General features: G+C 40.3%; 1 protein-coding gene across 1 annotated transcript in view; it reads left to right on the top strand.

The window, feature by feature from the left end:
• Positions 1–562: 562 nt before the first annotated feature.
• Positions 563–27,592, top strand: part of Cpd (carboxypeptidase D) — a 94,420-nt gene continuing 67,390 nt past the window's right edge. Inside the window, exons 1-2 of the mRNA XM_004667877.2 lie at positions 563–1,314; positions 9,829–10,076. Of these exons, the coding sequence (XP_004667934.2) occupies positions 587–1,314; positions 9,829–10,076 (976 nt within the window). The 5' untranslated portion in view covers positions 563–586. The remainder of the gene's footprint in view (positions 1,315–9,828; positions 10,077–27,592) is intronic.

The following is a 27,592-nucleotide window of genomic DNA, read 5'->3' as shown; positions in this document are numbered from 1 at the left end:
GTTTTATTTATGCGGAGGAAAAGATACGAAGGAAATGGGATTAAGGCTGTCTTGGAGACTTGGAACTTAGATTCTTTCGAACTTACTGGTTTTCTCGGGTCCTTTGATTCTTTGGAACGTTTTGGTTCCTTCGATTCTTACCACCGAGCGTTAAAGCGCAGTTGAAAAACGCTGCAACCAAGATGAGAAGAAGGTGGCTGGATGGTCTCAGAGGGCAAAAAAAAGAGAGCGCGCTAACCATTTAAAAGAAGCCGTAAGCAGAGATGAGCGAGCCGAGGAGAAAGCCAGGTGAAGAGGAAACACGGAGGAGGGGAAGAGAAGCATCTCAGTGAAGGAAGACAGAGTGACCAAATTTGTCCGGGATCTGGAGTGGGGACGCGGGTGGTGGAAAGCGCACAGCGAGGAAACAGGCCGCTTTAAGGAAAGCCCCGCCCCCTCGCGTGACGCAGAAAGCAGGCCGATCCATGATTGGCTGCGTTCGGAGGGCGGGATGGGGTTGCTAGGTGCGGAGGGGATCCGGCGGGCCCGGGTGGCCGCAAGCGCGGAGCCCGCTGGACTGGAGCGCTGTTCGCCGAGCTGCTGGAAGATGGCGAGCGGCTCGGACGCGCGGCCGCCCTGGCGTGTGGGACGACTGACGCCGCCGCCGCTGTTGTTGCTGCTGCTGCTGCTGCTGCTGCAGAGCTCGGCCCGGGCGGCTCACATCAAGAAAGCGGAGGCGACGACGACGACCAGCGCTGGCTCCGAAGCGGCCGAGGGCCAGTTCGACCGCTACTACCACGAAGCGGAGCTGGGCGAGGCGCTGGAGGAGGCGGCGGCCGCGGGCCCGCCGGGCCTGACTCGTCTCTTCAGCATCGGCCGTTCGGTGGAGGGTCGGCCTCTGTGGGTGTTGCGTCTCACGGCGGGCCTGGAACCGTCGGCCGTTCCCGGCGACGCGGGGCTGGACGCGGCGGGGCCGCTCGTACCGGGCCGGCCTCAGGTGAAGCTGGTGGGTAACATGCACGGCGACGAGACCGTCTCGCGTCAGGTGCTGGTGTACCTGGCCCGGGACTTGGCTTCGGGTTACCGTCGCGGCGACCCGCGCATCGTCCGCCTGCTCAACACCACCGATGTGTACTTGCTGCCCAGCCTCAACCCCGACGGCTTCGAGCGCGCCCGCGAGGGCGACTGCGGCCCGCCGGGCTTTGGCGGCCGCGACAACAGCCGAGGCCGCGACCTCAACCGCAGCTTCCCCGACCAGTTCAGCACCGGCGAGCCCCCGGCCCTGGACGAGGTACCCGAGGTGCGTGCCCTCATCGACTGGATCCGCAGGAACAAGTGAGTGTCACCTGTGCCCCCCTTGTCCGCCCCCACCGCGCCGCTCCGGTATCTTCAAGGACAGTCTGAGCGAGGGTGGAGGGCGACACCCTGTTAACGGGGAGCACAGGCCAGGCTGCGGTGCCTCCCAGCCTAGCTAATTGTCAAAAGAAGCGCTGGGTGTCATTGGGGCAGGGCACAGCCCACGGGGAGACTTCTTTCTGGCATTCTGGTCCTGTTCTCGCAGCCCCATAGTGTACGAGCCATGGGTGAGATTTTAAGGATAACCCAGGTCAACTCATTTATTTTAATTTTTTAAGATAAGCTGTCAATGTTGTCCTATTATTTGAGGCATCATGCTTTATAAGCACTTTCCGTGACTGCATTATCTCACTTGATGTTGGCCACAAGCCAGCCATGCTGACACCAGTCATGTCCTTGTTTTACGTAAGGGGAAGTTGAGGGGCAGGCTGGTTAATTTACACAGCGATGAGTGTACCAATTTGATCCTAGCCTCTGCTGTACACAGCCAGGGAGACAGACTGTAGTCCCCAAATGTTAAATGACACGCTTCCCACACCCCAGTCTTCTCTTCTTGATTCTCCTCCAGCCGTTGCATCCGGTTCTGGTGAGGAACATACGGACTTAGCTGGCGAACTTGCACAGATCTGTGAGCTATTTAATTCCTTGCCAGTTGTGCACCTTATTATTGGGCCTGGGCGGAACCACGAATTGTCACATGTGAAACACATCTCGAGTGTTACTAAAGCATTGTGTGGGATTAAAGCGTATAAGCATGAAAACCTTAAGAAATTAGTATGTAACAAAAGAATATTATAAATGAGATATTTACCCAGTTAAACTTTACAGAAACTGTTCCTCCTGGCAAAATGTTCATGAACCGTAATCATAGGAACTTTCTCTTGTGAGGGAAGTGGAACTTGAACGGAGCTTTGAGAGCTGGGTAGGATTCATACCAAAAAAAAAAAGCTAGGACTAAACGAAGAGTACTTATTCCATATGGAAGCTAGTGTCTGAATTGAGCATGTACTTATTTCCTTTTTCAAGCATCAGCTCTGCTGGCATATTCCCATTTTTGTAACATAAGGCTTTTGAAACATTAGTTAATCTTAGCATCTTGATTTGAAATTTTTGAGTGGCAGGCAAGGTAAAGGTAGTAATGAACAAATAAGTTTTTCTGTGGGATTTAGCATCTTTTTATTTATTTATTTATTTTAAATGTAGCCTTAAACTCCTGATCCTCCTGCCTTCACCTTCCAAGTGCTGGATTTCAAGGCATATGCCACCACACTTGGTTTATTTGATGCTGAAGATCAAAATCTAGGACTTCTTGAATGTTAGGCAAGCACTGTACCATCAGAGCTACATCCCTAGACCTCTGGAATCATTCCTTCCACAAGATTTCATTCATGCTGACATTATGGTTTCAGGTGGCTTTATCTCCGACCTTTCATTTTACTGGTGTTTAGAAGACTGTTTGTAGATATTTAATTTTGCATATATGTTCTAGTAAGATTTTTTTTTTTCTTTTAAAGATGACAGCTTTCTGGACATCTGCATCGATTTGGCTTTGATATAACACTGTCATGCTGTGGTGACCAAGGCTTTTTAGAGATAAAGTATTAACTGTACTGTTCCATTGTCCAAGGGTGTAAAATGCCCCCCCATTCCAAATCTTACAAGTATTTTTTTTCTCTTCAATATTAGTTCTGCTACAGCCAAAAATGAAAATTTTCTTTTGGTGTGAGTTACTTTGAGGTTATACAGAAAGTCTTAAAATTTAAATATGGCATGAAAAATTCACTCTCTACTTCTCTTTCATATCAGTAGTATTTAGTGATCTTAACTATGGTATGATCTTTTTATTTCAATGATAGGAGCTTGTGAGGATTTTAAAAGCTCGTGGGGTCAGAATCATTCTGCTCTGCTGCAATAGATTACTCTAATCATTCCCTACCTCTGTTTTTAATTTTTAATTTTTTATTTATTTGAGAGCGACAGACACAGAGAGAAAGACAGATAGAGAGAGAGAGAGAATGGGCGCGCCAGGGCTTCCAGCCTCTGCAAATGAACTCCAGACGCGTGCGCCCCCTTGTGCATCTGGCTAACGTGGGACCTGGGGAACCGAGCCTCAAACCAGGGTCCTTAGGCTTCACAGGCAAGCGCTTAACCGCTAAGCCATCTCTCCAGCCCCCTACCTCTGTTTTCAAACATGTGACTCTAATCAAAAAGAAAGGTAAGTGATTATGTAGGGTGAAAAATATGTCCATCCATATCCTCTTGTTGTTGTAACCTCCATACTGCTGGGATGGACTTCCAAACCGGACACAGCTTATGGGGAAAAGGGATTTATTTGAAGCTTACAGATCCAGGGGAAGTTTTATAATTACAAAGAGACTGACCCCTTTCACAAAGCCAAGCAGAGAGAAACAACCACCAGCCAGTACACACCAAAAGCAAGCCCAGTCAGACCACAAACAGCAGACAACCCTGGCAGAGCTCAAGCACTTTGTATACCTTTAGGTTGGAAATCAAATGTGTCCCTAGACACACCTTTGGGCTAGACCCCAGGATCCATTCCCAGTGACATCTCTTCCAGCCAGGCAGCTGGAAATCCAATTTACAAGCTTTATGTAAAACTCCTGAGCCTGTTGAGGGACATACATTCAAACTACCACAACTGTCCTCAAAAATTAACTCAAAATGCATATTCTTCAATGATTAATCAAGAGCAAAGGACATTGATAAGAAAATAAAATTAAAAACATGATGGGGATGTTGCTCAGCTGGTAGAGTGCTTTTGTAGCATGTATGAAGCCCTAAGTTCAATCCTTACAACTGCATAAACCATGATGAGTCCATTCCTGTAACCCCAGCACTTGGGAAGTAGAGGCAGGAAGATCAGAAGTTCAAGATCATTCTGGGGGCTGGAGAGATGGCTCTGCAGTTAAAGGTACTCACTTGCAAAGCCTGATAACTCATATTTGATTCCCCAGTACCTACATAAAGTCAGATGCACAAAGTGGTACATGTATCTGAAGTTTATTTTCAGTGGCTAGAGAACCTGGTGTGCCCATTCTCTCCCTCCTTCCCTCCTTCCTTCTCTCTCTCTCAGTCTATCTCTGCTTGAAAATAACTTTTTTTGTTGGTTTTTCGAGGTAGGGTCTCATTCTAGCCCAGGCTGACCTGGAATTCACTATGGAGTCTCAGGGTAGCCTTGAACTCACAGCAATCCTCCTACCTCTGTCTCCCGAGGACTGGGATCAAAGGTGTGTGCCACCATGCCCTGCAGATATATAATTTTTTTAATCAAAAAAAAAATCTAATCAAGATCATCCTGGGATACATAGCAAGTTTGAGGCCAGCCAGGGCTATATGAGAATTTTGTCTTCAATCAAACAAAAAACAGAAGGCCTAAACCAACAAAAACCCTGCCCCAGTACACACACAACATGAGATTTATGCCTAAATATAGAACTATGGCTAGGATATTAAAAAGAAAAATATAATTGTCAGTCTGTGCGAGAAAGCTGCCTTTTTCAGTGTGTTTTGTGAAAGAAATGATCTCAGTAACTTTTAGCTATATTAGAAATAGATTTTTCCTGGTGAAATACGGCTCTGTGATAGAATGCTTCCCTAGTATACATAAGGCACTGGGCTCTATTTGTCCCCAGCACTTAATGGAAGAGAGCTATGCCTGGTAGGTGCTCTGCTACTGAGCTATACCCCTACTTTTGGCATGTTTGGTGAAGAGCATCATCACTGTGTTGGGTGTGGAAACAGGTTGTTTTTGAAAGCTAGTATGTATTTATCTGCAGTTCCCTGAATTTTTGTAGTTTTTCAAACATCAAATTCTCAGTTTAAAAAAAAATTACCTATAGGGTTATAGGAAGAACATATTAAAGTTAATTTAGAGTTTAAAAAAAGAAATATATGTTCTAGCCCGGCGTGGTGGCGCACGCCTTTAATCCCAGCACTCAGGAGGCAGAGGTACGAGGAGCGCCGTGAGTTCGGGGCCACCCTGAGACTACATAGTTAATTCCAGGTCAGCCTGGACTAGAGTGAGACCCTACCTTGGGGAAAAAGAAAAAAAAAAAAATTATATATATATATATATATATATATATATATATATACATACATACTTATTTATAACATATTAGCAGCTACTTTAAATCTTAGGATATCAAAATCAGACATTTCAGAGGGTTTGGGTGGAAATCTCATGAAATATTTTTCAAATAAGATTGAAATTGATATGCAGTATTTGCTTGACAAAGATTCAAAAAAGTAATTTTGTAGCCACTATGATAGGTGTTATTTTCTTTTAAAATCATCATCATAAGAGTGGCTTTTGTATGTTAAAAACTACATAGTTAGGCCCAGCGTGGTGGTGCATGCCTTTAATCTCAGCAGTTAGGAGGCAGAGGTAGGAGGATTGATGTGAGTTTGAGGCTAGCCTGAAACTACAGAGTGAGTTTCATGTCAGCCAAGGCTAGAGTGAGACCCTACCTTGAACCTCCCTCCACCCCACCAAAAAAAAAAAAAAAACACCCAAAAAAAAAAAACAAACTACAAAATAAGAAGTGCCTGATTGAATTTTATCACTGAGATGGACTGCAAATATTTCACTGTTCAACAACTATTCAAATGACAGGCCATCTTAACAGTATTTCTGAGAAATATTGTCTCCTGGATGAATTCTACTCTTATTTTGATATGCATACAAACCAGCTGTTTAGAAATTCCACTTGTTCAGAGCCCTAATGTGTTCCTATTTAAAAGAGGTTACTTAGCAATATTTATAAATTATTTATTTATTTATTTATTTATTTGAGAGCGACAGACACAGAGAGAAAGACAGATAGAGGGAGAGAGAGAGAATGGGCGCGCCAGGGCTTCCAGCCTCTGCAAACGAACTCCAGGCACATGCGCCCCCTTGTGCATCTGGCTAACGTGGGACCTGGGGAACCGAGCCTCGAACCGGGGTCCTTAGGCTTCACAGGCAAGCGCTTAACCACTAAGCCATCTCTCCAGCCCAATATTTATAAATAAATGAATATTCTTTAAAAACTTATTTCTTATTTAGTAGATAATTGGAATTTTAAGATTTAAATTTAAAAGTATATTATTAAAGTAACATACTTCACCTAGAATATTCAGGGTTTTTGTTGCTGCTATTCATAACATATTACTACTGTCTAGAATAGGATTCAGCTAGCTCACAGTTGATACTTCCAAACATGTTGCTAAATGGATTGTCTGAACTGGGCCAGCCTTCTTACAGCTTTCCCAAAGTCAGTGGAAGAAAAACTGCTTAAGTTGTTTTAGGAATACAAACTAGAAAGTAAATTGTACCTTAGCTATAAGGGAGAGCAGTTAGGGTAGAATATGTGTCTCATTTTATCATTCTGTAACTCCAGGATGAGCTATGCAGGTCAGAGTGACTCTGTAGGGCAGTGATTCCATATTCAGAATTCTAGATACCTCCAAAGAAATGCATACTTGGTTGGAGCTATAAAACAGTCATTGTGCTTGAAGGCGCTTCATGTGTTTTCTAAGTTTTCATAACATTTCTGGGAGACAGGTAGTATTGTTTCCAGTTTTATAGATGAGAGAGAAATTGGAGTTTATGGAATTTAGAGGCAGTGACTTCTGATCACATTACTGTTGAACAACAGTTCCGGGAGACTGAATGTTCTTACTCATAGTCAGCCTGCTCCAAAATTTGTGCTATTTCCACTACACCAAATGGCATTCTCTGGTTCTGGAAGGGTGTTAATTATAATTATATTATTTTTAAGCTAATCTCTTTTTATAGTCTGTTACTAAGCTTATCATCATTGGCTAAGTTCTTCTGTATTCATTATTAGGTCTTCCCAGGGATGATGTTGATCATGCTTAAAATAACCTTTCAAGTTAGATATATGGTAGATTTCATTTTCTTTCGAGCATAAGAGAGCAATGCTATATGTCAAACCCATTTTAGAATTTCAGTTCATTTCAACTATAGATAGGCAGAAGCAAGACAATTCAATTTAGAGTTCAAAGAGAAAAATATTTAATCTATATTTGTAGTAATTGTTTGAATGTTGCATGAGGGGATGATGCGTAGATATAACATTTTCCTTTAGTTTTCACCATAAAAGGAGCTCTTCCATATTTCTATGTCTATAAATTAGATCTTAGAATAATTAGCAGTTAGGTTGACTTATATACATAAGGCTCACTTAGAAGTAGAGACATTAGTCTAGGGGTGTAGCTCTCAGTGTCAGAGCATGTGGCTAGCATGGTCAGAGCCTTGAGTTTGATGCCCACAACCACAAATACACACACTCACACACACCAAAGTAGAAATACTGTTTTAAAAATAAGTGCAGCTTTGTCTCTGGGTCAGTTTATTTTTAGTGGCCCAATCAGAAACCTCAGTGCAAGGGAAGATTAGTCTGAAATGCTGTGTTGTTTTCTCTGAAAGCAGCTCACTGCAGAAGATGTTGGTGTGTGTGTATATTGGGGGGGGGGGGTTATTATGTTGCTTTTCCTGAATCTTTTTAATTGCAGCATCTTAAAACTGAATTTAGTGTAGTAGTTTATGAAGCTGGAATAAGACAAGATACATCCTATTTTAAATCAGATTCCCAGGTGGCACAGGCAACTAGCATTTGTGTGCAATGACAAAAGCTTCCCTATCCTCAACATTTTCTCTGGACAGTAAATATATAGAATATAAGTGCTACTAACCTAACTCTTTTTTTATTTGACAAATATTTACTTATACTAGTCTCTTTTCCTATGAAACTGATACATTATGAAGTATAATTTTTAGGTTAAACTATATAACATTGTCACTTTTACAGTATAGGAAAAAGGTGGAATATTGGCAAGTTCATATAGTTCAATCTAATATATGAATTTTTAAGACATATCTTGAAACCTTAATTTATGTTGTATTACTCAGCAACATACTCAGTGATGGAAAACTCTTTAAAGGGTTTGGTGATGTGGCTCAGTTCGTAGTGTTTACTTAGCATTCACAAAGCCCTGGATTGTCTGTCCCCTAGCATCACATAGAAACTAAATGTGTTATGACCCAGCTATAGCACTCCTAGGCATATATCCAAAGGACTCATCTCATTTCTTTAGAAGTACGTGCTCAAACATGATTATTGCTGCTCAATTTATAATAGCTGGGAAATGGAACCAGCCTAGATGTCCCTCAACTGATGAGTGGATAATGAAGATGTGGCACATTTATACAATGGAGTTCTACTCAGCGGTAAAGAAAAATGAAGTTATGAAATTTGCAGAAAAATGGATGGACCTAGAAAGGATTATACTAAGTGAGGTAACCCAGGCCCAGAAAGCCAAGCGCCACATGTTCTCTCTCATATGTGGATCCTAGCTACAGATGATTGGGCTTCTGCGTGAGAATGAAAATACTTGGTAGCAGAGGCCAGTAAGTTAAAAAGGAGACATAAAGGGAAGAGAAAGGAAGGGAGGAGGGTACTTAATAGGTTGATACTGTATATATGTAAGTACAATGATTGAGATGGGGAGGTAATATGATGGAGAATGGAATTTCAAAGGGGAAAGTGTCAGGAGGGAGGGAGGGAATTACCATGGGATATTTTTTTATAATCATGGAAAATGTTAATAAAAATTAAAAAAAAAATAAAAATTAAAAAATAAAAGAAAAAAGAAACTAAATGTGTTGACACATGCCTGGGGAGGTAGAGGCAGGAGGATCAGAAGTTCAAGGCCAGCCAGGGCAACATAGACCCTGTCTCAAAACCAAGGAAAAAAGGAAAGAACTCTTTGAAGTTACTTGTAGTTAACTTAAAATGTAAAGGCTGCTTGAATTAAAAAAAAAAAAAAAATTGGGCCGGGCGTGGTGGCGCACGCCTTTAATCCCAGCACTTGGGAGGCAGAGGTAGGAGGATCGCCATGAGTTCAAGGCCACCTTGAGACTACAGAGTTAATTCCAGGTCAGCCTGGAACAGAGTGAGAACCTACCTCAAAAAACCAAAAAAGAAAAAAAATGGGCTGGAGGGATGGCTTAGTGGTTAAGGCACTTGCCTGTAAAGCCAAAGGACCCAGGTTCAATTCCCCAGGATCCACATAAGCGAGATGCACCAAGGTGGCACATGTGTTTGGTGTTATTTGCAGCAGCTGGAGGCCCTGGTGTGCCCACTTTCACACACTCTGTCTGCCCCCCCCCAATAAAAATAAATAATTGTGGTTACTGGGGGAAGAATCCCAGGATCTTGTGCACAATGGGCAAATATTTACCACTAAGTTATATCCTTAGACCTGAAATTTTAGGTTGATGATATTGCTTTATATTTTGTCTGTCTTTTTGTTGTCCTTAGTAATCTATCCCTAACACTGGCAGGGGAAAGAAAGGAAAAGAAACAAAAAGATTAGTTCATTTATGAGAGATCTTGTGGAGTGTTTAAATGCATGGTGTTATCTGTGCCTTTTAAAAGTGACACATGTCTTGATTATGTTTTCAAGGTTTGTGCTGTCTGGAAATCTACATGGAGGCTCGGTTGTAGCAAGTTATCCTTTTGATGATTCTCCAGAACATAAGCCCACTGGAATCTATAGCAAAACCTCAGATGATGAAGTCTTTAAATACTTGGCCAAAGCTTATGCCTCAAACCATCCCATAATGAAAACTGGTCAGCCAAATTGTCCAGGAGAGGAAAATGAGACTTTCGAAGATGGAATCACAAATGGTGCACATTGGTATGATGTTGAAGGTATGCAAAGCACTGAATCTCCTGTATTTACCCCCCCCCTTCATTTGGCTTTCTTAAGTATATTATGAATGAAAGGAAACTGCTGAATTCTAGTTCCTTTTTTGTTGTTGTTGAGATAGGGTCTTACTCTAGATCAGGCTGACCTGGAATTCACTATATAGTCTTAGGCTGGCCTTGAACTCACAGCAACCCTCCTACCTCTGCCTCTTGAGTGCTAGGATTAAAGGTGTGCACCACTATACCTGGTGATTTGTGAGGGAAGACAGGGAGGGAGAGAGGGAAATAGAGAGAGAATATGTGTACCAGGGTTTCTTGTTGCTGCAAACAAGTCCCAGGCATATGTACTACTTTGTGCATCTGGCTTTATATGGATACTGGGGAATTGAACCCAGGTCATCAGGCTTTGCAAGCAAATGCCTTTAACTGCTAAGACATGAATTCTGACTTTTAAAAATGTTACTCATTTGTATAGTATTTTTCTTTTCTTTCCATTTTTCAAGGTAGGGTGTTGCTCTAGCCCAGGCTGACCTAGAATTCACAGTGTAGTCTGAGGGTGGCCTCAAACTCATGGCGATTCTCCTACCTCTGCCTCTCAAGTGCTGGGATTAAAGGCATGCACCACCACACCTAGCTATTATTTGTTTGTATTTTGAAATTTTCAAACTTACAGTAAAATTGACAAATGACTTCATATAAATGCATATTTATTTAAATTGACCTACTATTTTCTTATTTCATATACATTGCCTTTCCACCTCTGCCTCTTCACCCCATACTCTTTTAACAAGCCATTCAAAAATAGGTAGTAGGGGCTGGAAAGATGACTAAGCAGTTAAGGTGCTTACCTGCAAAGCCTAGGGACCCAGGTTCGATTCTCCAGGTCCCATGTAATGCACAAGGTTGCACATGCATCTGTAGTTCATTTGCAGTGAGCTAGAAGCCCTGGCATGCCCATTCTCTCTCTGTCTCAAATAAAAGTAATAAATTAATTTAAACAAATAAAAAAAAAATAGTTTGTAGATTTCATGACAACTCCTCTCTGAGATTCTCAGCATGTTTACCAGGAACAGAGACATTCTTCTGTACAACTGTAATTTCTGAGAAGTCAGAAATTCATTACTGTCATCCACATGCTGTATATAGCTCAACTGTCCTTTATTATCCCAAAATAACCTTCATAGCTCCTTTTTCAAGTCTAGGATCTAGTCAAGGCAGTCATTGCATCTGATACTCCTCCCTCTGCCTCCTTAGTGCTTGGATTAAGGCAGTGTGCCATCATACCTGGCTTGGAAGACACATTTTGTTGTATTTTAATCTATGGGTTGATCATGGAATTTTCTTAAATATTTTTTTTCTACCTTCTTTTTTTTTTTGGTTTTCAATGTAGGGTCTTGCCCTGACCCAGGCTGACCTGGAATTCACTATGTAGTCTGAAGGTGGCCTTGAACTCAAGGCAGTCCTTCTCCCTCTGCCTGGCTGAGTGCTGGGATTAAAGGTATGCACCACTGTGCCTGGCTTCCTCTATTTATTTATTAGAGAGAGTAAAATAGAGAGAAAGGGTGTGCCAGGGCCTTTAGGCATAAACTCCAGACACACCGTCTTGTCATGGGGCTTACATGGGTACTAGGGAATTGAACCTGGGTCCTTTGGTTTTGCAGGCAAGCGCCTTAAGTGCTAAGCCATCTCTCCAGCCCTGGTTATTTTTTAAAACTGTATTAATATGTATATTTCAACAGGAAATTGCCATTTTAGCTGTGTATGTGCATGTGCGTGTGCACATGTGGTGCGGGATAAAGCTTCAGGGTCCCATGTAAACAAGACAAGTGTTGTTTTTTTTTTTAATGGTTTTTCGAGGCAGGGTCTCACGCTAGCCCAGGCTGACCTGGAATTCACTACATAGTCTCAGGGTGGCCTTGAACTCACTGTGATCCTCCTACCTCTGCCTGCCGAGTACTGGGATTAAAGATGTGCACCACCACGCCTGGTGAGACAAGTGTTTTATCCCTGAAGTACATATATAGCCCAACCATTTTAGCCTTTTTTCTATTTTTAGTTTTGAGATGGGGCCTCACGTAGCTTAGGCTGGCCTTGAAATATTGATCTTCTTGCCTCTAATTTCTTAAGTACTAGGATTATAGCACCATACCTGACCCATTTTATTTTATTTGTTTATTTTTATTTATTTGAGAGTGACAGACAGACAGAGAGAAAGAGGCAGATAGAGAGAGAATAGGTGTGCCAGGGCCTCCAGCCACTGCAAACGAACTCCAGATGCATGTGCCCCCTTGTGCATCTGGTTAACGTGGGACCTGGGGAATCGAGCCTCGAACTGGGGTCCTTAGGCTTCACAGGCAAGCGCTTAACCACTAAGCCATCTCTGTAGCCCCTGACCCATTTTAAACAAGTGCCTTTAATCACTGAGGCATCTCTCCAACTCAGCCTGACCTATTTTAGCCATATCTAACTGTAGAGTCTAATGGTATTTCATTCATAATGTTGTCACTCCAAACAGAACTCATTAATGATTAAGTAATAATTCCCATTCATTTCTCCCTAGCTACAGGAAGCATACAATCTATTTTATGTCTTTGTGAACTTGCCTATTCTAGATCTTTCACACAATTGGGGTCGTATAGAATTGCACTTTTGCATGTATTGTATTTCATTTAAAATAATGTTATTAGGGTCATCAGCTTTATTCATTTATTTTTTGTATGTATATGCATGTGTACATGCACTGTGATGTGTGTTTGTGTGTGTTGGGGGCACATGTATGTGTACAGATGGGTATGCACACGTGTGTGTGTGTGTGTAGACCAGAGCTCAACTTCATTGCCTTCCTCTATCACTCTCCTCCTTATTCTTTGATACAAAGGCTCTCACTGAACCTAGAGCCCACCAATTCAGCTGTATTAGCTAGCCAGTAAGCCCCAGTGCTGGCATTACAGTCACGTACTACCCCACCTGGCATTTTACATGGGCACAGTGATTCAAATTCAGTTTCTCATGTTTGTGTAGCAAGCACTGAACCCACTGAGATATCTTTTCAGCCCCCAGTCTATTTCATATTATGTTTCAGAACTTCATTCCTTTTTCTGACTGAATAATCCATTTACGTAGAATAGAGACATATGTGCATACTTACTTAATACATTTTGTTTATTCTTCTGTTGATGGGAACTGGTTGTTTCTTTGCTACTATGAATAATCCTGTGGTGAACATTGTTGTACAAGTATTTGAGTGTGTGTTTTCATTTCTTCTAGGAATGAAATTGCTGGGTCATATTATTTTTATGTTTAACTGTTAAGTAGCCATCAAACTGTGTCTATAGTGACAGTACCATTTATATCATTTATATTCCTACCAACAATATATAAAATTTTCAATTTTTCATAAAATATTTTTATCTTTATTATTTTATTTTTTAACTTTTAAAAATTTATTTATTTGAGAGAGGAAAAGAGGCTGAGAGAGACAAAGAGAATGAGCACACCAGGGCTTCCAGCCAGTGCAAATGAATTCCAGATGCATGCACCACCTTTGCATCTAGCTTACATGGGTCCTGGAGAATTGAACCGAGGTCTTTTGGCTTTGCAGACAAGCACCTTAACTGCTAAGCCATCTATCCAGCCTCTGTGTGTGTGTGTGTGTGTGTGTGTGTGTGTGTGTGTGTATGAATTGGCATACTTTTTAAAAATTTTTTTGTTTTATTTTTATTTATTTTATTTGAGAGCGATAGGGATGGGGGGCCGGGAGGGAAAGAGAATGGGCACGCTAGGGCCTCCAGCCACTGCAAACAAACTCCAGAAGCATGTGCCCCCTGGTGCATCTGGCTAATGTGGATCCTGGAGAATTGAGCCTCAAACCGGGTTCCATAGGCTTCATAGGCAAGCGCTTAACCACTAAGCAATCTCTCCAGCCCACCAGCCCTATTTTAAATTTTTTTTTGTTTTTTAAATTTTTTTTCAAGATATAGTCTCTCTCTATCCCAGGCTGACCTGGAATTCACTATGTACTCTCAGGGTGCCCTTGAACTCACAACATTCCTCCTACCTCTGCCTCCCAAGAGCTAGGATCAAAGGCATGCACCACCATGCCCAGCATAAAATAATACTTTAAAAAGCATTATTAGGGCTAGGGTAATGGCTCAGTTGGTAAAGTGCTTGCCTCCCAAGCATGAGGACCTGAGTTTGATCCCCAGAATTCACATAAATGCCAGGCATAATGGTGCATGGCTATTATCCGAGACTGGGGAGGTGGAGATAGGTGGGTTCCTAGAACTTGCTGGCCAGCTATTCTAGCCTAATCAGTCAATTCCAAGCTAATGAGAGACTTGGTCTTAAAAAGAGGTGGACACCATGCCCAAGAATGACCCTAGGTTATCCTCTGTCTTCAGTATATGTGCACATTCACTACACATGTATACACATATAAAACAAACAAAAATATTAATGTAAGCTTAAATTTTTTACCTTATCTTTTAATTTTTTAAATTTATTTTGAGGTAGGGTCTTGCTCTAGCCCAGGCCGACCTGGAATTCACTATGTAGTCTCAGCTGGCCTCAAACTCACAGCAGTCTTCCTCCTTCTGCTTCTTGAGTTCTGAGATTAAAGGCTGCATCAACAAACCCAGCAAAATACCTTGTCTTTTAAAGGTCTTGAAATCATCTATTCTTTTAAATTTTCTTTGTATTTTGAATAGCTTAAAATTTTTATTTATTTATTTATTTGAGGGGGCTGGCGAGAGGCAGATAGAGAGAATGGGTGTGCCAGGCTCTCCAGCTACTGCAAACAGACTCCAGACACATGCACCACCTTGTGCATCTGGCTTACATGGGTACTGGGGAATCAAACCTGGGTCCTTAGGCTCCACAGGCAAGTGCCTTAACTGCTAAACTATCTCTTCAGCCCTTGAATAACTTTTTAATGGACAAACTTAATTGTCTAATGATTATGCAGAAGGGGGTTAAGGAGATAACTGAGTGGGTAAAATATCTGCTTTGCATGCATGAGGCCCAGAGTTCCATCCCCAGTACCTCCATATATTACCAGATGTGGCATCATGCTCCTGTAGTCCCAGCACTGGGAAGGCAGATAGAGGAGATTCCCTAGAGCTTGCTGGCTCATCAGTCTCATCTGATTGGTGAGGTTCGGGCCAATGAGAGACTATCTCTCCAAAAGAGGTGGACTTTGTTCCTGATGATAATCCCCAAAGTTGTTGTCTGGACTCCACATGAGTGCACATGCATGTGCACCCACATGTAGACACATACACACACAGTATATGAAGAAGGAAGTTCAGCATGGTGGCATACACTTTTAATCCCAGTACTCAGGAGGCTAAGGCAGGAGGATCACATATTTGAGGCTAGTCTGAGCTACATAACTAGAACTTGTCTCAAAAAAAAAGAAAAGAAAAAAGAAAACCCAAAGAAAAGAATAAGCCGAAGGCGGGCTGGGGAAATAGCTTAGTGTTAAGGCATTTGCCTGTGATGCCTAAGGACCCTGGTTCAATTCCCCAGGATCCTTGTTAGCTAGATGCACAAAGGGGTGCATGCATCTGCAGTTCGTTGGCAGTGGTTAGAGGCCCTGGCATGTCCATTCTCTCTCTCTGTCTCTCTGTCTTTTTCTCTGTCTCTTTCTCAAATAAATAAATACATTTTTTTAAGAAAAAGAATGAGCTGAAGGAACAAGTCAACTCACAGAAATGTCATATTCTCTCTTAGACTCTACCCATGATAAAATGCTTTGGGGCGTCTATATCTTTTTAGTCACTCTATATCTTTTTAGTCACAGTTGTTATAAATCATCTTGTGATGTATCTATTAATGCACCTTTATTTAAAACCTTTGATTTACTCTTTGACTTTTTTTTATGTCCAGCCACACTTAAATTTGAGGACTCAGTTCCTCCTAGAGTTTCCTGATCCCCCTGTTGTTTCTATCCATTTTTCTTTTTAAAAATATATTTATGTATTTTATTTATTTATTTATTTGAGAGAAAGAGGCAGAGAGAGAGAGAGAAAAAATGAATGAGAATGGTCACACCAGGGCATCTAGCCGTTGTAAACAAACTTCAGATGCATGCACCCCCTTGTGCATCTTCTTACGTGGGTCCTAGTGAATCGAACCGGGATCCTTTGGCTTTGCAGTCAAATGCCTTAACAACTAAGCCATCTCCCCAGCCCCCATGTTTCTTATATATAACAAATATCTACAAAAACATTTGAAATAGTTAAAAGCCAAGTTTATCCCAACAATGGTTAGAGGTGATTTTCAAATCACTGGAGAATATTTTATAAATAAAATAGCATTTAGTATGTAGATAATATTTCAATGTTTAATCCTTACATTTCAATCTTGAGTAAATAATAAAATCTAACTTTGTGTTTTTCTGAGTTAGTCAAGCTATTTCATTAATTTGAGATAACTTTACTTAAAATAATGGCTGAGATATAATTTACTTTCCTTTTTTGGATAAAACCTAAAAAAAAATTCCTAGTTGACAATTGAATAATATACTATTACACTGTTTGCAAAATATGTATCTTTTCTCTAGAGAAAATAAGAATCCTTTGGCTATATAAGGTCACAGATTGTTTGGTTAAACCATTTGTTAATTTTTCCTGATTCTTCAAACATCTGAAGATGCTATATTTTGTTGCTGCCATTGTTATTATTTTCATAAGCTTTAATTTTGCCCTTGTTTTAGCTGAACAACCAGACATATCTTATGTCATTTTGACAATAGGTAGCTTTTTTCTTGCCTCAGCAAGTACCACAGTTTCTCCTTAAAAGAAATATGGCTTTAGTAGTTTTAATGGGGCAAAATCATCTAGTTTATCGTATGCAGGACTACAGTAAGATGTTGTGAAATACCTTGTGACTTGGCATATATTCAAACCCAGATGTCCTGGAGTTATTTTACTGATACTTCTATTTGATATACTTTAAAACCATACCTCAAAGAAATATAGGTGTTTTAGAGATGAAAATGAATTTATTGATCTAGTCCAAACCTTTTATCTTATAGGAATTCAAGGCCCAAGAGAGGAAATAACTTACACAATATAATTTATTCATATAGCAAACATTTACTGACTACCGTCCATATCCCACATTCTGTATTATGCAATGGCTACAGAAAGAGCAAAGTAGAAACAGTTCTTGCTTGTGAGGGTCAGGCAGCCTGTTAGTGTGGAGCATGGGGTAACATAGTTGCTGTTACCTTTACCTTCATTGCCAGGGTTGATTCCACATATCTAGCTGCTTATGTAGGTGGGTCTTGCTTCTCTCAACATGTCTGTCAGACCCATAAGATCCTCATAGGGAATGACTGTCCTAATAAGGTCTTTGTATAATCATGCTCATCTGCTAAAGCCTTGTTACTGTGAGAGTTCATACTGGGCTTGCTCATGGAACAAGGTATCTTTTTTTTTTTTTTAATCACAATGTGTTGCTGAGTTTTATGCCTTTTGCCTGCCATTCTTCCTTTTTATTTTTGGCAGTGCTGGGGATTGAATCCAGGGCTTTGTGTTTGCTAGCCAAGTACTATACCACTGAGTAACATCACCAGCCACCACCACCTTCTGTTAGGTGAGGCAAGCGCAAGGTCACACATGCCCACGAGGTGGCGCAAACATCCTGAGTTCGATTTCAGTGGCTGTAGGCATGCCAACTCTCATTTAAAAAAAAAAATTATTATTTTATCTTGAGACAAGGTCTCATTAGGTTATCCTGGCTAGAATTGAACTTGTGATCTTCTTGCCTCAGTCTCCCAAACTGTTGTCATCATTTTTGAAAATATAAAAATAAGCTAATTGGGATAGAGAGATGTCACAGTGGTTAAGGTACTTGCCTATAAAGCCTAACAACCCAGGATCACTTCCCCAGTACCCACATAAAACCAGATGCATAAAGTGGTGCATGCATCTGAAGTTTGTTTGCGGGGGCTGGAAGCTCTGGAGCACCCATTCTTTATCTCTTTGCTTGCAAATAAATAAATAAATATTTTTTAAAAATAAGCTGATGATTTATTATATGTATTCCAAAGCATATTTAATGAAAAAGGACTGTAACATTTGGTCATTTTTAAAAAATTTCCCTTTTTTAAAAAATTTAAGATATTGTATATATGTAAGTACAATGATTGAGATGGGGAGGTAATATGATGGAGAATGGAATTTCAAAGGGGAAAGTGTTGGGGGGAGGGAGGGAATTACCATGGGATTTTTTTTTATAATCATGGAAAATGTTAATAAAATTTTTTTTTTAAATTTAATTGCAAGCACGTGCATGTGTGCAGCACAAGGGCCTCTTGCCAGTACAAATAAACACAAGATACTTACAGTGGGTGGAATGGGAACTGAACCCTGGGCTGACAGGCTTTACAAGCAAATGTCTTTAACTACAGAGCCATCTTCCCAATCCCAGGAACTTCCTTTTTAAATTTTTTTTTTTGGTTTGTTTTTATTTATTTATTTGAAAATGACAGAGAAAGAGGCAGAGAGAGAGAGAGAGAATGGGTGCGCCAGGGCCTCCAGCTACTGCAAACAAACTCCAGATGCGTGTGCCCCCTTTTGCATCTGGCTAACGTGGGTCCTGGGGCTTTACAGGCAAGCACTTAACCACTAAGCCATCTCTCCAGCCCAACTTCTTTTTTTAATGTATCAAGTTTAAGAAAAGACAAATAACCCAAGGCTGCCTATTTGGCCAAAGTCACAGTTATGTGTAAATGTTAAAAATACTCTTGAGCAGAGCATGTTTATATTTTATTATCATATAGATAGAAAGACACTGAAGTATGATGACTAAGAGCAGAGCCTTGGAATCCAGGATAGAGAGAGATTTGATGTTGAATATGTTAATGAATTTTTAAATTCCTAATCCTACATATATAAAATGAAGGTAAAGACTGTTTTATCTACTTCATAGGATTATGAGATTCAAGTAAGAACTACTTTATGCACTTAGCTTCACATCAGGCACCATAACTACTTATCTTTGTTAGAGTTTACACTTCGTTGGGGCAGGAACTTCTTTTATTTAATTTTCTACTTCCAGCATATAGAACATGACTGGTATATAGAAGGTAAACAGTACATTTTTAAAAAAAGTTTGAAGCCAGGCATGGTGGCACATGCCTTTAATCCCAGCACTTGGGAGGCAGAGGTAGGAGGATCACAGTGGGTTTGAGGCTACCCTAAGACTACACAGTGAATTTCGGGTCAGCCTGAGCTAGGGTGAGACCCTATTTCGGGAAAAAAAAAAAAAAAAGTTTGAATAAATTGTCCAGTGTGGTGACACATGCCCTTAATCCCAGTACTTGTGAGACAGAGGTAGGAGGTTTGCTATGAGTTCCAAGGTCAGCCTGAGACTACATAGTAAATTCCAGGTCAGCCTGGGCTAGAGTGAGACCCAACCTGGAAAAACAAAAAGTTTAAATAACTGAATTCTTATGAAAAATGAGTGCATGGTTTGTGGTTTAAAATCTTAGGTGATCACTGGACAATATAATTATATAGAATTTATAAAATATTCTTCCTACGTTTACTCCTACTCTAAGAAAATAAGTTTACCTTACTGTAGATCCTAGATCATAGTATTTTTCACTTTTTCCCACTAGTGTCATATAATATAGAATACCTTTTAGTTTATATGAATTTTATGTGTATATATACATAAAACTAAAGTAATTTCATGAAATAACACCTAACTTTGGAGCTGTAGATCAGTGATAGAGCACTTGCCTTCATGTATCAGGCCTTAGGTTCTATTCCTAGCACCAGGAAAAAAACAAAAAACACTTCCCTTTGCAACATAATGTGCTGCTACTTCTTGTAACCTGTTCTATTTCATTTTTTAAAGTTGCATGTGATGACTTGTTTTGATATTTTTCTTTTGCCCAAGCTTTATATGTCTCAATCATTTTTACTGGAAACCTAGCCACATTTTCTCTCAGATTGCTGGCTCTGTAATTTGAATGAGTGTTGAGATAGGAAATTAGTCAGAAGTATAGTATAGTCAGCCTTGCATGTTTCTCATTTGTCTGTGCATACTATGATTACCTAGAACAGCTGCTATAGTACTTTATGCGTGAGGGGTATTTCTTACTTTGTTCTTTAGGCCATTAACTGAGCCTTTTCAAACTGGTAATTATTTTTTTTCTGTGAAAGGAGAAAATGTTTTATAGATTTATCAAGCCATCCCTATTTCTTTTTAAAATGTTTTTTGTTTATTTTTATTTATTTATTTGAGAGCGACAGACAGAGAAAGAGGCAGATAGAGAGAGAATGGGTGCACCAGGGCCTCCAGCCACTGCAAATGAACTCCAGACGCGTTTGCCCCTTTGTGTATCTGGCTAACGTAGGTCCTGGGGAATTGAGCCTTGAACCAGGGTCCTTAGGCTTCACAGGCAACTGCTTAACCGCTAATCCATCTCTCCAGCACCCTATTTCTTTTATATTATGGGAAAATTTATGAAATGTCAGCAGATAGCATAAAATGTAGTGAAGCTTTGTGTGGATATGAACCCCTTTGATCATTCAGACCACTGTTCTTCCTCTAAAGTGGCCATTACACGGAGCTGCACTGATGTGTTCTAAATAGTTACATGCATTTGGCTTGAAGTAGATTACCACTAGAAAGGGAAGAACACAGGAAAATTAATTACTACTGCTTTCAATAGCAGGAAAGGTTAAATTTGGACAAAAAGTGGACCAAAAAGTTAAACTCCAGAGTGTTTTGCATGTCATTAACTAGAACATTTTGAGTTAACCCATTTAATACCAGAAAATTAAGGATAGTAGGAAATTTAAATTGGGCTTCTCTCAGTAACTGTTAGATCATGAAGACAAATATGAAAGTAAGGACACAATATATGTGAATAGCATAACTAAACCAGTCTGACCCAATGAGCATGTGTAGAGCACTGCCTTCATATCTAGTGTTCCCTGCAGTCTGTTTACTAATCTGAGGTAGAGATAACTAATAACTTTACCAGTTATCAGGTTAATGGGAGATGTGTCTGGTTTGAATAAGTGCTTGTGTTACTTTATTTTTGAAGTTATATATTCAAAACAAAACAGTAAACAAACAGAAACTTAAAAGTTTTCTATATCTTTGCTGGTTTCGCATTTCAGTAGGATCAAGTGTAAACTTGAGTAGCCCCGTCTCCCACCTCTGCTGCACTGCTGAACTACTTGTCCTTCCCTGTAAGCGTGGACCTTTACATGGCAGGCTACTCTGCCTGGAATGCCCTCCTCCAGTTTAGCCTAACAGCCCCACAGCTTCCCCTGAGGTAACTCACTTTCCTGCCTTCCTTGCACTCTTCTAGCTTCCCCAGCTTGTTTTTATCAGCAGTACAATACTTAGGTTAAACAGGTTGCTGCTGCTCATTTTGAAGTTATCTTTGTTTAAAATATATAGGAAGGAGCCAGGCATGGTGGTGTATGCCATTAATCCCAGCACTCGGGAGGCAGAGGTAGTAGGATCGCCGTGAGTTCGAGGCCATCCTGAGACTACATAGTCCAGGTCAGCCTAGGCTAGAGTGAGACCCTACCTTGAAAAACAATATGTATGTGTGTGTGTGTGTGTGTGTGTGTGTGTGTGTGTGTGTGTGAATAGATATAGGAAGGGACTGAGTCCTAGGGGAAGGGAGAATGGGGAGATTTTTATAATTATTTGAAATGTGATCTCTTTGGAGATAAAGGCTTTTATCAACAGGGATATATGGGAATGAAAAGGGAATAAGTGGTATATAAGAAATTGTGCAAGAACCAACCATTGGTTAAATGTCAAGAAAAACCTAAAGATAAGACCTTAAAGGTTTTATGTCTCCCCCACCCACATGTCTGTGTCTTTCTCTGTATCACTTGATTTCCGCATCAAGATGAAAGAGAGGTATAAAGGTTGTGAGACATTTGAAAAGCATATGGTAGAGTCCCTGATCTTGAAAATTGAAATGATATTATATCCTGGTATGACTTAATTGCTTAGAGCTATAAGTTTAACTAGAACATATATAAAAATTAATAGGTTAAAAAACAGTAAAGCAAGCTGGGTGTGGTGGCACATGCCTTTAATCCCAGCACTTGGCAGGGCAGGCAGTGGTAGGAGGATCACTGTGAGTTCAATGCCACCCTGAGAATACATAGTGAATTCCAGGTCAGCCTGAGCTAGAATGAAACTCTGTCTGGGAAAAAAACAAAAACAAGTAAAGCACCTTTTTGCTAGAATGTTTTCTTAAAGAAATGATAACAATTCAAATACTGATTCTCAAGCTTGTTCATATTGTAAGAGTGCAACTCATAATCAGATGCATCTTAGAAATGTGCTTTCAGTCTTAACTAATCTTACAAATTAAAATCTGGTTGAATCTTTCTTCCTTTTTCATCTGAGGATTGACCGATTTAAAAGGAAAACAAAAGGTAAAACCCAGGCTGGAGAGATGGCTTAGCAGTTAAGGTGCTTATCTGCAAAGCCTAAGGACCCAGATTTGATTCCCCAGTACCCACATAAGCCAGATGCATAAAGGTGGCACATGCGTCTGGAGATCATGTGCAGTGGTTAGAGGCCCTGGCATGCTCATTCTCTGTTTCTATCTCCCAACAAATATATAAATACACACACACACACACACACACACACACACACGCACATATACACACATAATTTTTTGTCTTGTTTTTTTTAAGGTAGGGTCTCATTCGAGCCCAGGCTGACCTAGGACTCACTATGTAGCCTCAGGGTGGCCTTGAACTCACGGCGATCCTCCTACCTCTGCTTCCCGAGTGCTGGGATTAAAGGCATATGCCACCACACCAGGGTTAATTTTTTTTTAAAAAAAAAAAAAGGTAAAACCCTACTCAAAGAGAACATTGCTTGTACTTGAGTCCCAGGTTTGCTTTAGTGAACTGAAATATAACCTGATATAAAGTTTGACCTTAGGAGCAGCCCCCATGTATACTTTGTAATGTGGCAACAGGCTCATGAGAATCTCACTTTCACTGAGAACAAAACACTTCTGTTTAGGATTTGTCCCTCAGATTTTCAGAGTTGATGTTTATGAATTACTTGTTCTCGGTGCCTATTCCTACCCCATTAGTTCTGTTTAACTCAGTTAGTAAAGAATGGGAAAATTCTTTTTGAGCAGAAAAAAACTCATTTTTAGTCTTTAACCCCAGCACTTGGGAGCATGAGGTAGGAGGATCTCTAAGTTTGAGGTCAGCCTGGGACTACAGAATGAGTTTCTACTTTGGAAAAAAAAAAAAAAAGTAGAAAAAAATGCATTTTATAGATGTGAGAGTGTTGACTAAGAATTGACAACAGAGGCAGGACTGTGTAATACGTGGAAGCATATCATTAGCAAATATATATCTAGTGGGAGTGGTGAAGGCAATGGAGTTTTACAAGATAACGTGTTCAGGAGACAAAGACCAGGTTCTATTAAGATTTAGCAACTTGAATAAGGATTAGGAATTTAGGAGTTTTTTTTTTTAAGGACCGCCTTTACTATTCATTTATTTGATTCAGATTTTGCACTTAAAAATTTGTTGTGAACATTATATATATATATATATATATATATATATATATATTTTTTTTTTTTTTTTTTTTTTTTTTTTTTTTGTCCCCAAGGTAGGGTCTCACTGTAGCCCAGGCTGACCTGAAATTCACTATGTAATCTCAGGGTGGCCTTGAACTCATGGGGATCCACCCACCTCTGCCTCCCAAGTGCTGGGATTAAAGGCATTGTGCCATCATGCCCGACTCCATTATATTCATTAATTTTTTAAATTTTTTTGTTTATGCATATTTTTTTATTTGAGAGTGGCAGAGAGAGAGAGAGAGAGAGAGAGAGAGAGAAAGGGCATGCCAGGGCCTTCAGCCACTGCAAACAACTCCAGACGCGTCCACCCCCTTGTGCATCTGGCTAAGGTGGGTCCTGGGGAATCGAGCCTTAAACTGGGGTCCTTAAACCATCTCTCTAGCCCATATTCATTGACTTTTTTAAAATGTACCAGGAAGGGGCGGAGGAAATGTCTCCGTTCCCATGTAAAAGCCAGGTACAGGAGCACATACCTCTAATCCAATCCCAGTGTTTGGGAGACAGAGATAGGAGGATTCCTGGGGCTTGCTGGCCAGTTAGTCTAGCTGAATTGGTGAGCTCTAGGCCAATGAGTGACCCTGTCTCAAAAAATAAGGTGTAGAGAGAATGAGGAGGACACCTGGTGTCAACCTCTAGCTTCTACACACATGCCTACATGTATATGCACCTATTTGCAAACAGACATGTATACCACACACACACACACACACACACACACACACACGTAAAGTACATCCCAGGGACTACAAACTTATTACTTAATAGTTCATTTATTATATGTAAAGAAGTTAACAGAAGTCAAAATTGTGAGGATTTATTACTGTCTTTTGAAGTTCTGAGGAGTCTGCCCTTATCTGAAGTTAGGCTTTCCAAGGATTTAGTTATTGGTTTTCAATCATGGTCTGAAATGTTCAATGGAAATTTTCAGGACTGAGCAATACATAAGCTTTCAATTGTGTACCATTCTGAGTATCATGATGAAATCTTGCATCATTCAGCTGAGCTTTGTGTGGGGCATGCAGCTTCCCTTTGTGTAGCATATCCATGCTGTATATGCTACCTGCCTAGTAGTCTCCAGTTATCAGATGGCTTTTGTGATATTATAGTGTTTGAGTCCAAGTAATGTCCCTATAGTAGCCTACACTGTATCACTTATCTCACATCCTCACAGGAAGGGGCAATACATTACAGAAAGAGATTGTGAGAGGGAAATACCACATTCACATTACTTTGGTTGTGGTATATTATACCTGTTCTACTTTTTAGTTGTTACTATTAATCTCTTATATAGTACCTAATTTTGAAATTAAACTTTATCATAGATACGTGTTATACAAGAAAGCATGTATGTGTATGTGTGGCTTGATACTATTCTTGATGTCACACATTCACTGGGTGTCTTGGAACATATCCCCCATGGCTAAGGAAGATTGTTGGAGTTCTGAACTCTAAATAATATAAAGTAGAAAATGCTTTTCAATTTCCTATACTCTAAAATGCTTTTCCTAATTAAAAAGATACACATTGTATAAAGGATCAGTGAATGCCGGGTGTGGTGGCGCATACCTTTAATCCCAGCACTTGGGAGGCAGAGGTAGGAGGATCGTCATGAGTTCGAGGCCACCCTGAGACTACATAGTGAGTTCCAGGTCAGCCTGGTCCAGAGTGAGACCCTACCTCGAAAAACCAAAAAAAAAAAAAAGGATTAGTGGCATTCCTATATAATACAGCTTGATATTTAATAATTAGTCTGCCAAGGCAAGTTTTAAAAATGAGGTACTATGTTTGTACATATGTGTATGAGTGCATGCTTATATGTTGAGTGAGGGTATGCATGTGCCATGGCAGTTGTGTGGAGATCAGGAAACAATTTTAAGTTTTTTTCTTTTGTTGTTGTTGTTGTTGTTTGTTTGTTTGTTTTTTCAAGGTAAGCTCTCACTCTAGCCCAGGCTGACCTAGAATTCACTATGTAGTCCTAGGGTGGCCTCAAACTCATGGCAATCTTCCTACCTCTGCCTCCCGAGTGCTGGGACTAAAGGCATGCGCCACCACGCCTGGCTAACTTCAGGTATTTATCCTTGCTTTCTACCTTGCACTTAAAAAGTTAGCTGATATATGAGCTTCTAGGGCATTTTCCTGTTTTCACCTCTCTTCTTACCTTGAGCACGCTAGGATTACAGATGCTGCAATGTTCAGTTTTGCATGGGTTCTGGGATCTGAAGACAAGTTCTAATGTTTGCACAGCAAGTGCTTTATCCCAACCCAGTTGTTATAACATGGAAACATTCATTATATTTTTCATTGCCTTTCTGCTTGTGATACAAGAGTAAATCATTTGTATCTTTATTTTTAAAAATATTTATTTATTTATTTATTTGAAAGAAAGAGATAATGGGTACATTAGAGTCTCCTGTGGGTGCACACAAACTCCCAATATATGTGCCACTTTGCACATCTGCCCTTAATGTTGGTACTGAGGAATTGAACCTGGGTCATCAAGCTTTACAAGCAAGTACCTGTAGCCCCTGAGCCATCTCTCCAGACCCCACTAGTATCCTTGAATGAAAAGTTGAATATATTGAAGTTTGCTAAATTTCTTTAGTGAAAACAGTAACAGGAACTTATTTCACTGTAAAGATGAATTGAGCATCATAAAGCATATGAAGAGTGGTTGTGAATCAACTTAATAAGAGTTTTGTGGGTAAGAGTAAATATGTTGATCTGAAGACTTAGGTTAGCCACCTATAACAATTAATATTGGCATTGATACAAATTGTGGTACTGGAGTGATTTCAATGGTTACTCTTTCTGTCTTATTCTTTGAAATTGGTAAAGGTATGAAAGCATGAATATTACATTATACATTGCATTGGCATAGAGAATTTTATATTGCTAGGTAAGTTTAAAACAAATTCAGAGTTAGGGAGATGGCTTAGCAGTTAAGGTATTTGTCTGCAAAGCCAAAGGACCCAGGTTCAATTCCCCAGGACCCACGTAAGTGAGATGCACAAGGGGAACATACATCTGGAGTTTGTTTGCAGTGGCTGGAGACCCTGGTGTGCCCGTTCTCTCTCCCACTCTCTCTCTCCCCACTGTATGTCTGTCTGTAATAATATATAAATAAACCAGAAAAAACTCTTAAATGCACATCATTTATTGATTGATCTATCTATTGTGGTACTAAGTATTGTACCCAGAACTTTGTACATGCTAGGCAGATGCTCTTACTGTTGAGCTATATCTTCACCCCAAAAATGAATACTTTTTTTTTTTTTTTTTGGTCTGTTTTGTTTTTTCTTTTTTGAGCTAGGATCTCTAGCCCAGGCTGACCTGGAACCCTTTCTGTAGTCCTAGCAATCCTCCTACCTCTGCCTCCCAGGTGCTGGGATTAAAAGCGTGTGCCACCACACCCAGCTTAAATGCATGCTTTTTTAAAAAAATTATTTTGTTTGCAACAAGATCTCACTGTATCCTCAAACTTGTAATTCTCCTACCTATGGCCTCACAATGCTGGAATTAGACATGAGCCATCATTTCTAGCTGTGTATTATTTCCAGGTTCTTTGAACACCAAAGGAGGCCTAGTATAATAAGATGTCTTCAGAGCTATGTTTAAGTGAACACAAATGAAAAGAGAAAATTTGCTGATAAAACTTGGTTTCTGGGACTAGAGAAATGGTTCAGTGGTTAAGGCAGTTGCCTACAAAGCCTAACGATCTGGGTTCAGTTCTCCAGTACTCAGGTAAAGTCAGATGCACAAAGTGGCACATGCATCTGAAATTTGTTTGTAGCCACTAGAGGCCCTGGTATGCCCGTTCTCTCTCACTCTCTCTCTCTCTCCCTCCCTGACTCTTTCTCTCTACGTACTTGCAAATAAACAAGTAATTAATTTAAAAATTTTGGTTTCC

Source organism: Jaculus jaculus, chromosome 9 (genome assembly GCF_020740685.1).
Source record: "Jaculus jaculus isolate mJacJac1 chromosome 9, mJacJac1.mat.Y.cur, whole genome shotgun sequence".
Classification (NCBI taxonomy): domain Eukaryota; kingdom Metazoa; phylum Chordata; class Mammalia; order Rodentia; family Dipodidae; genus Jaculus; species Jaculus jaculus.
Note: the sequence above shows the minus strand (reverse complement) of the source record. Positions and strands in the feature narration are given on the sequence as shown.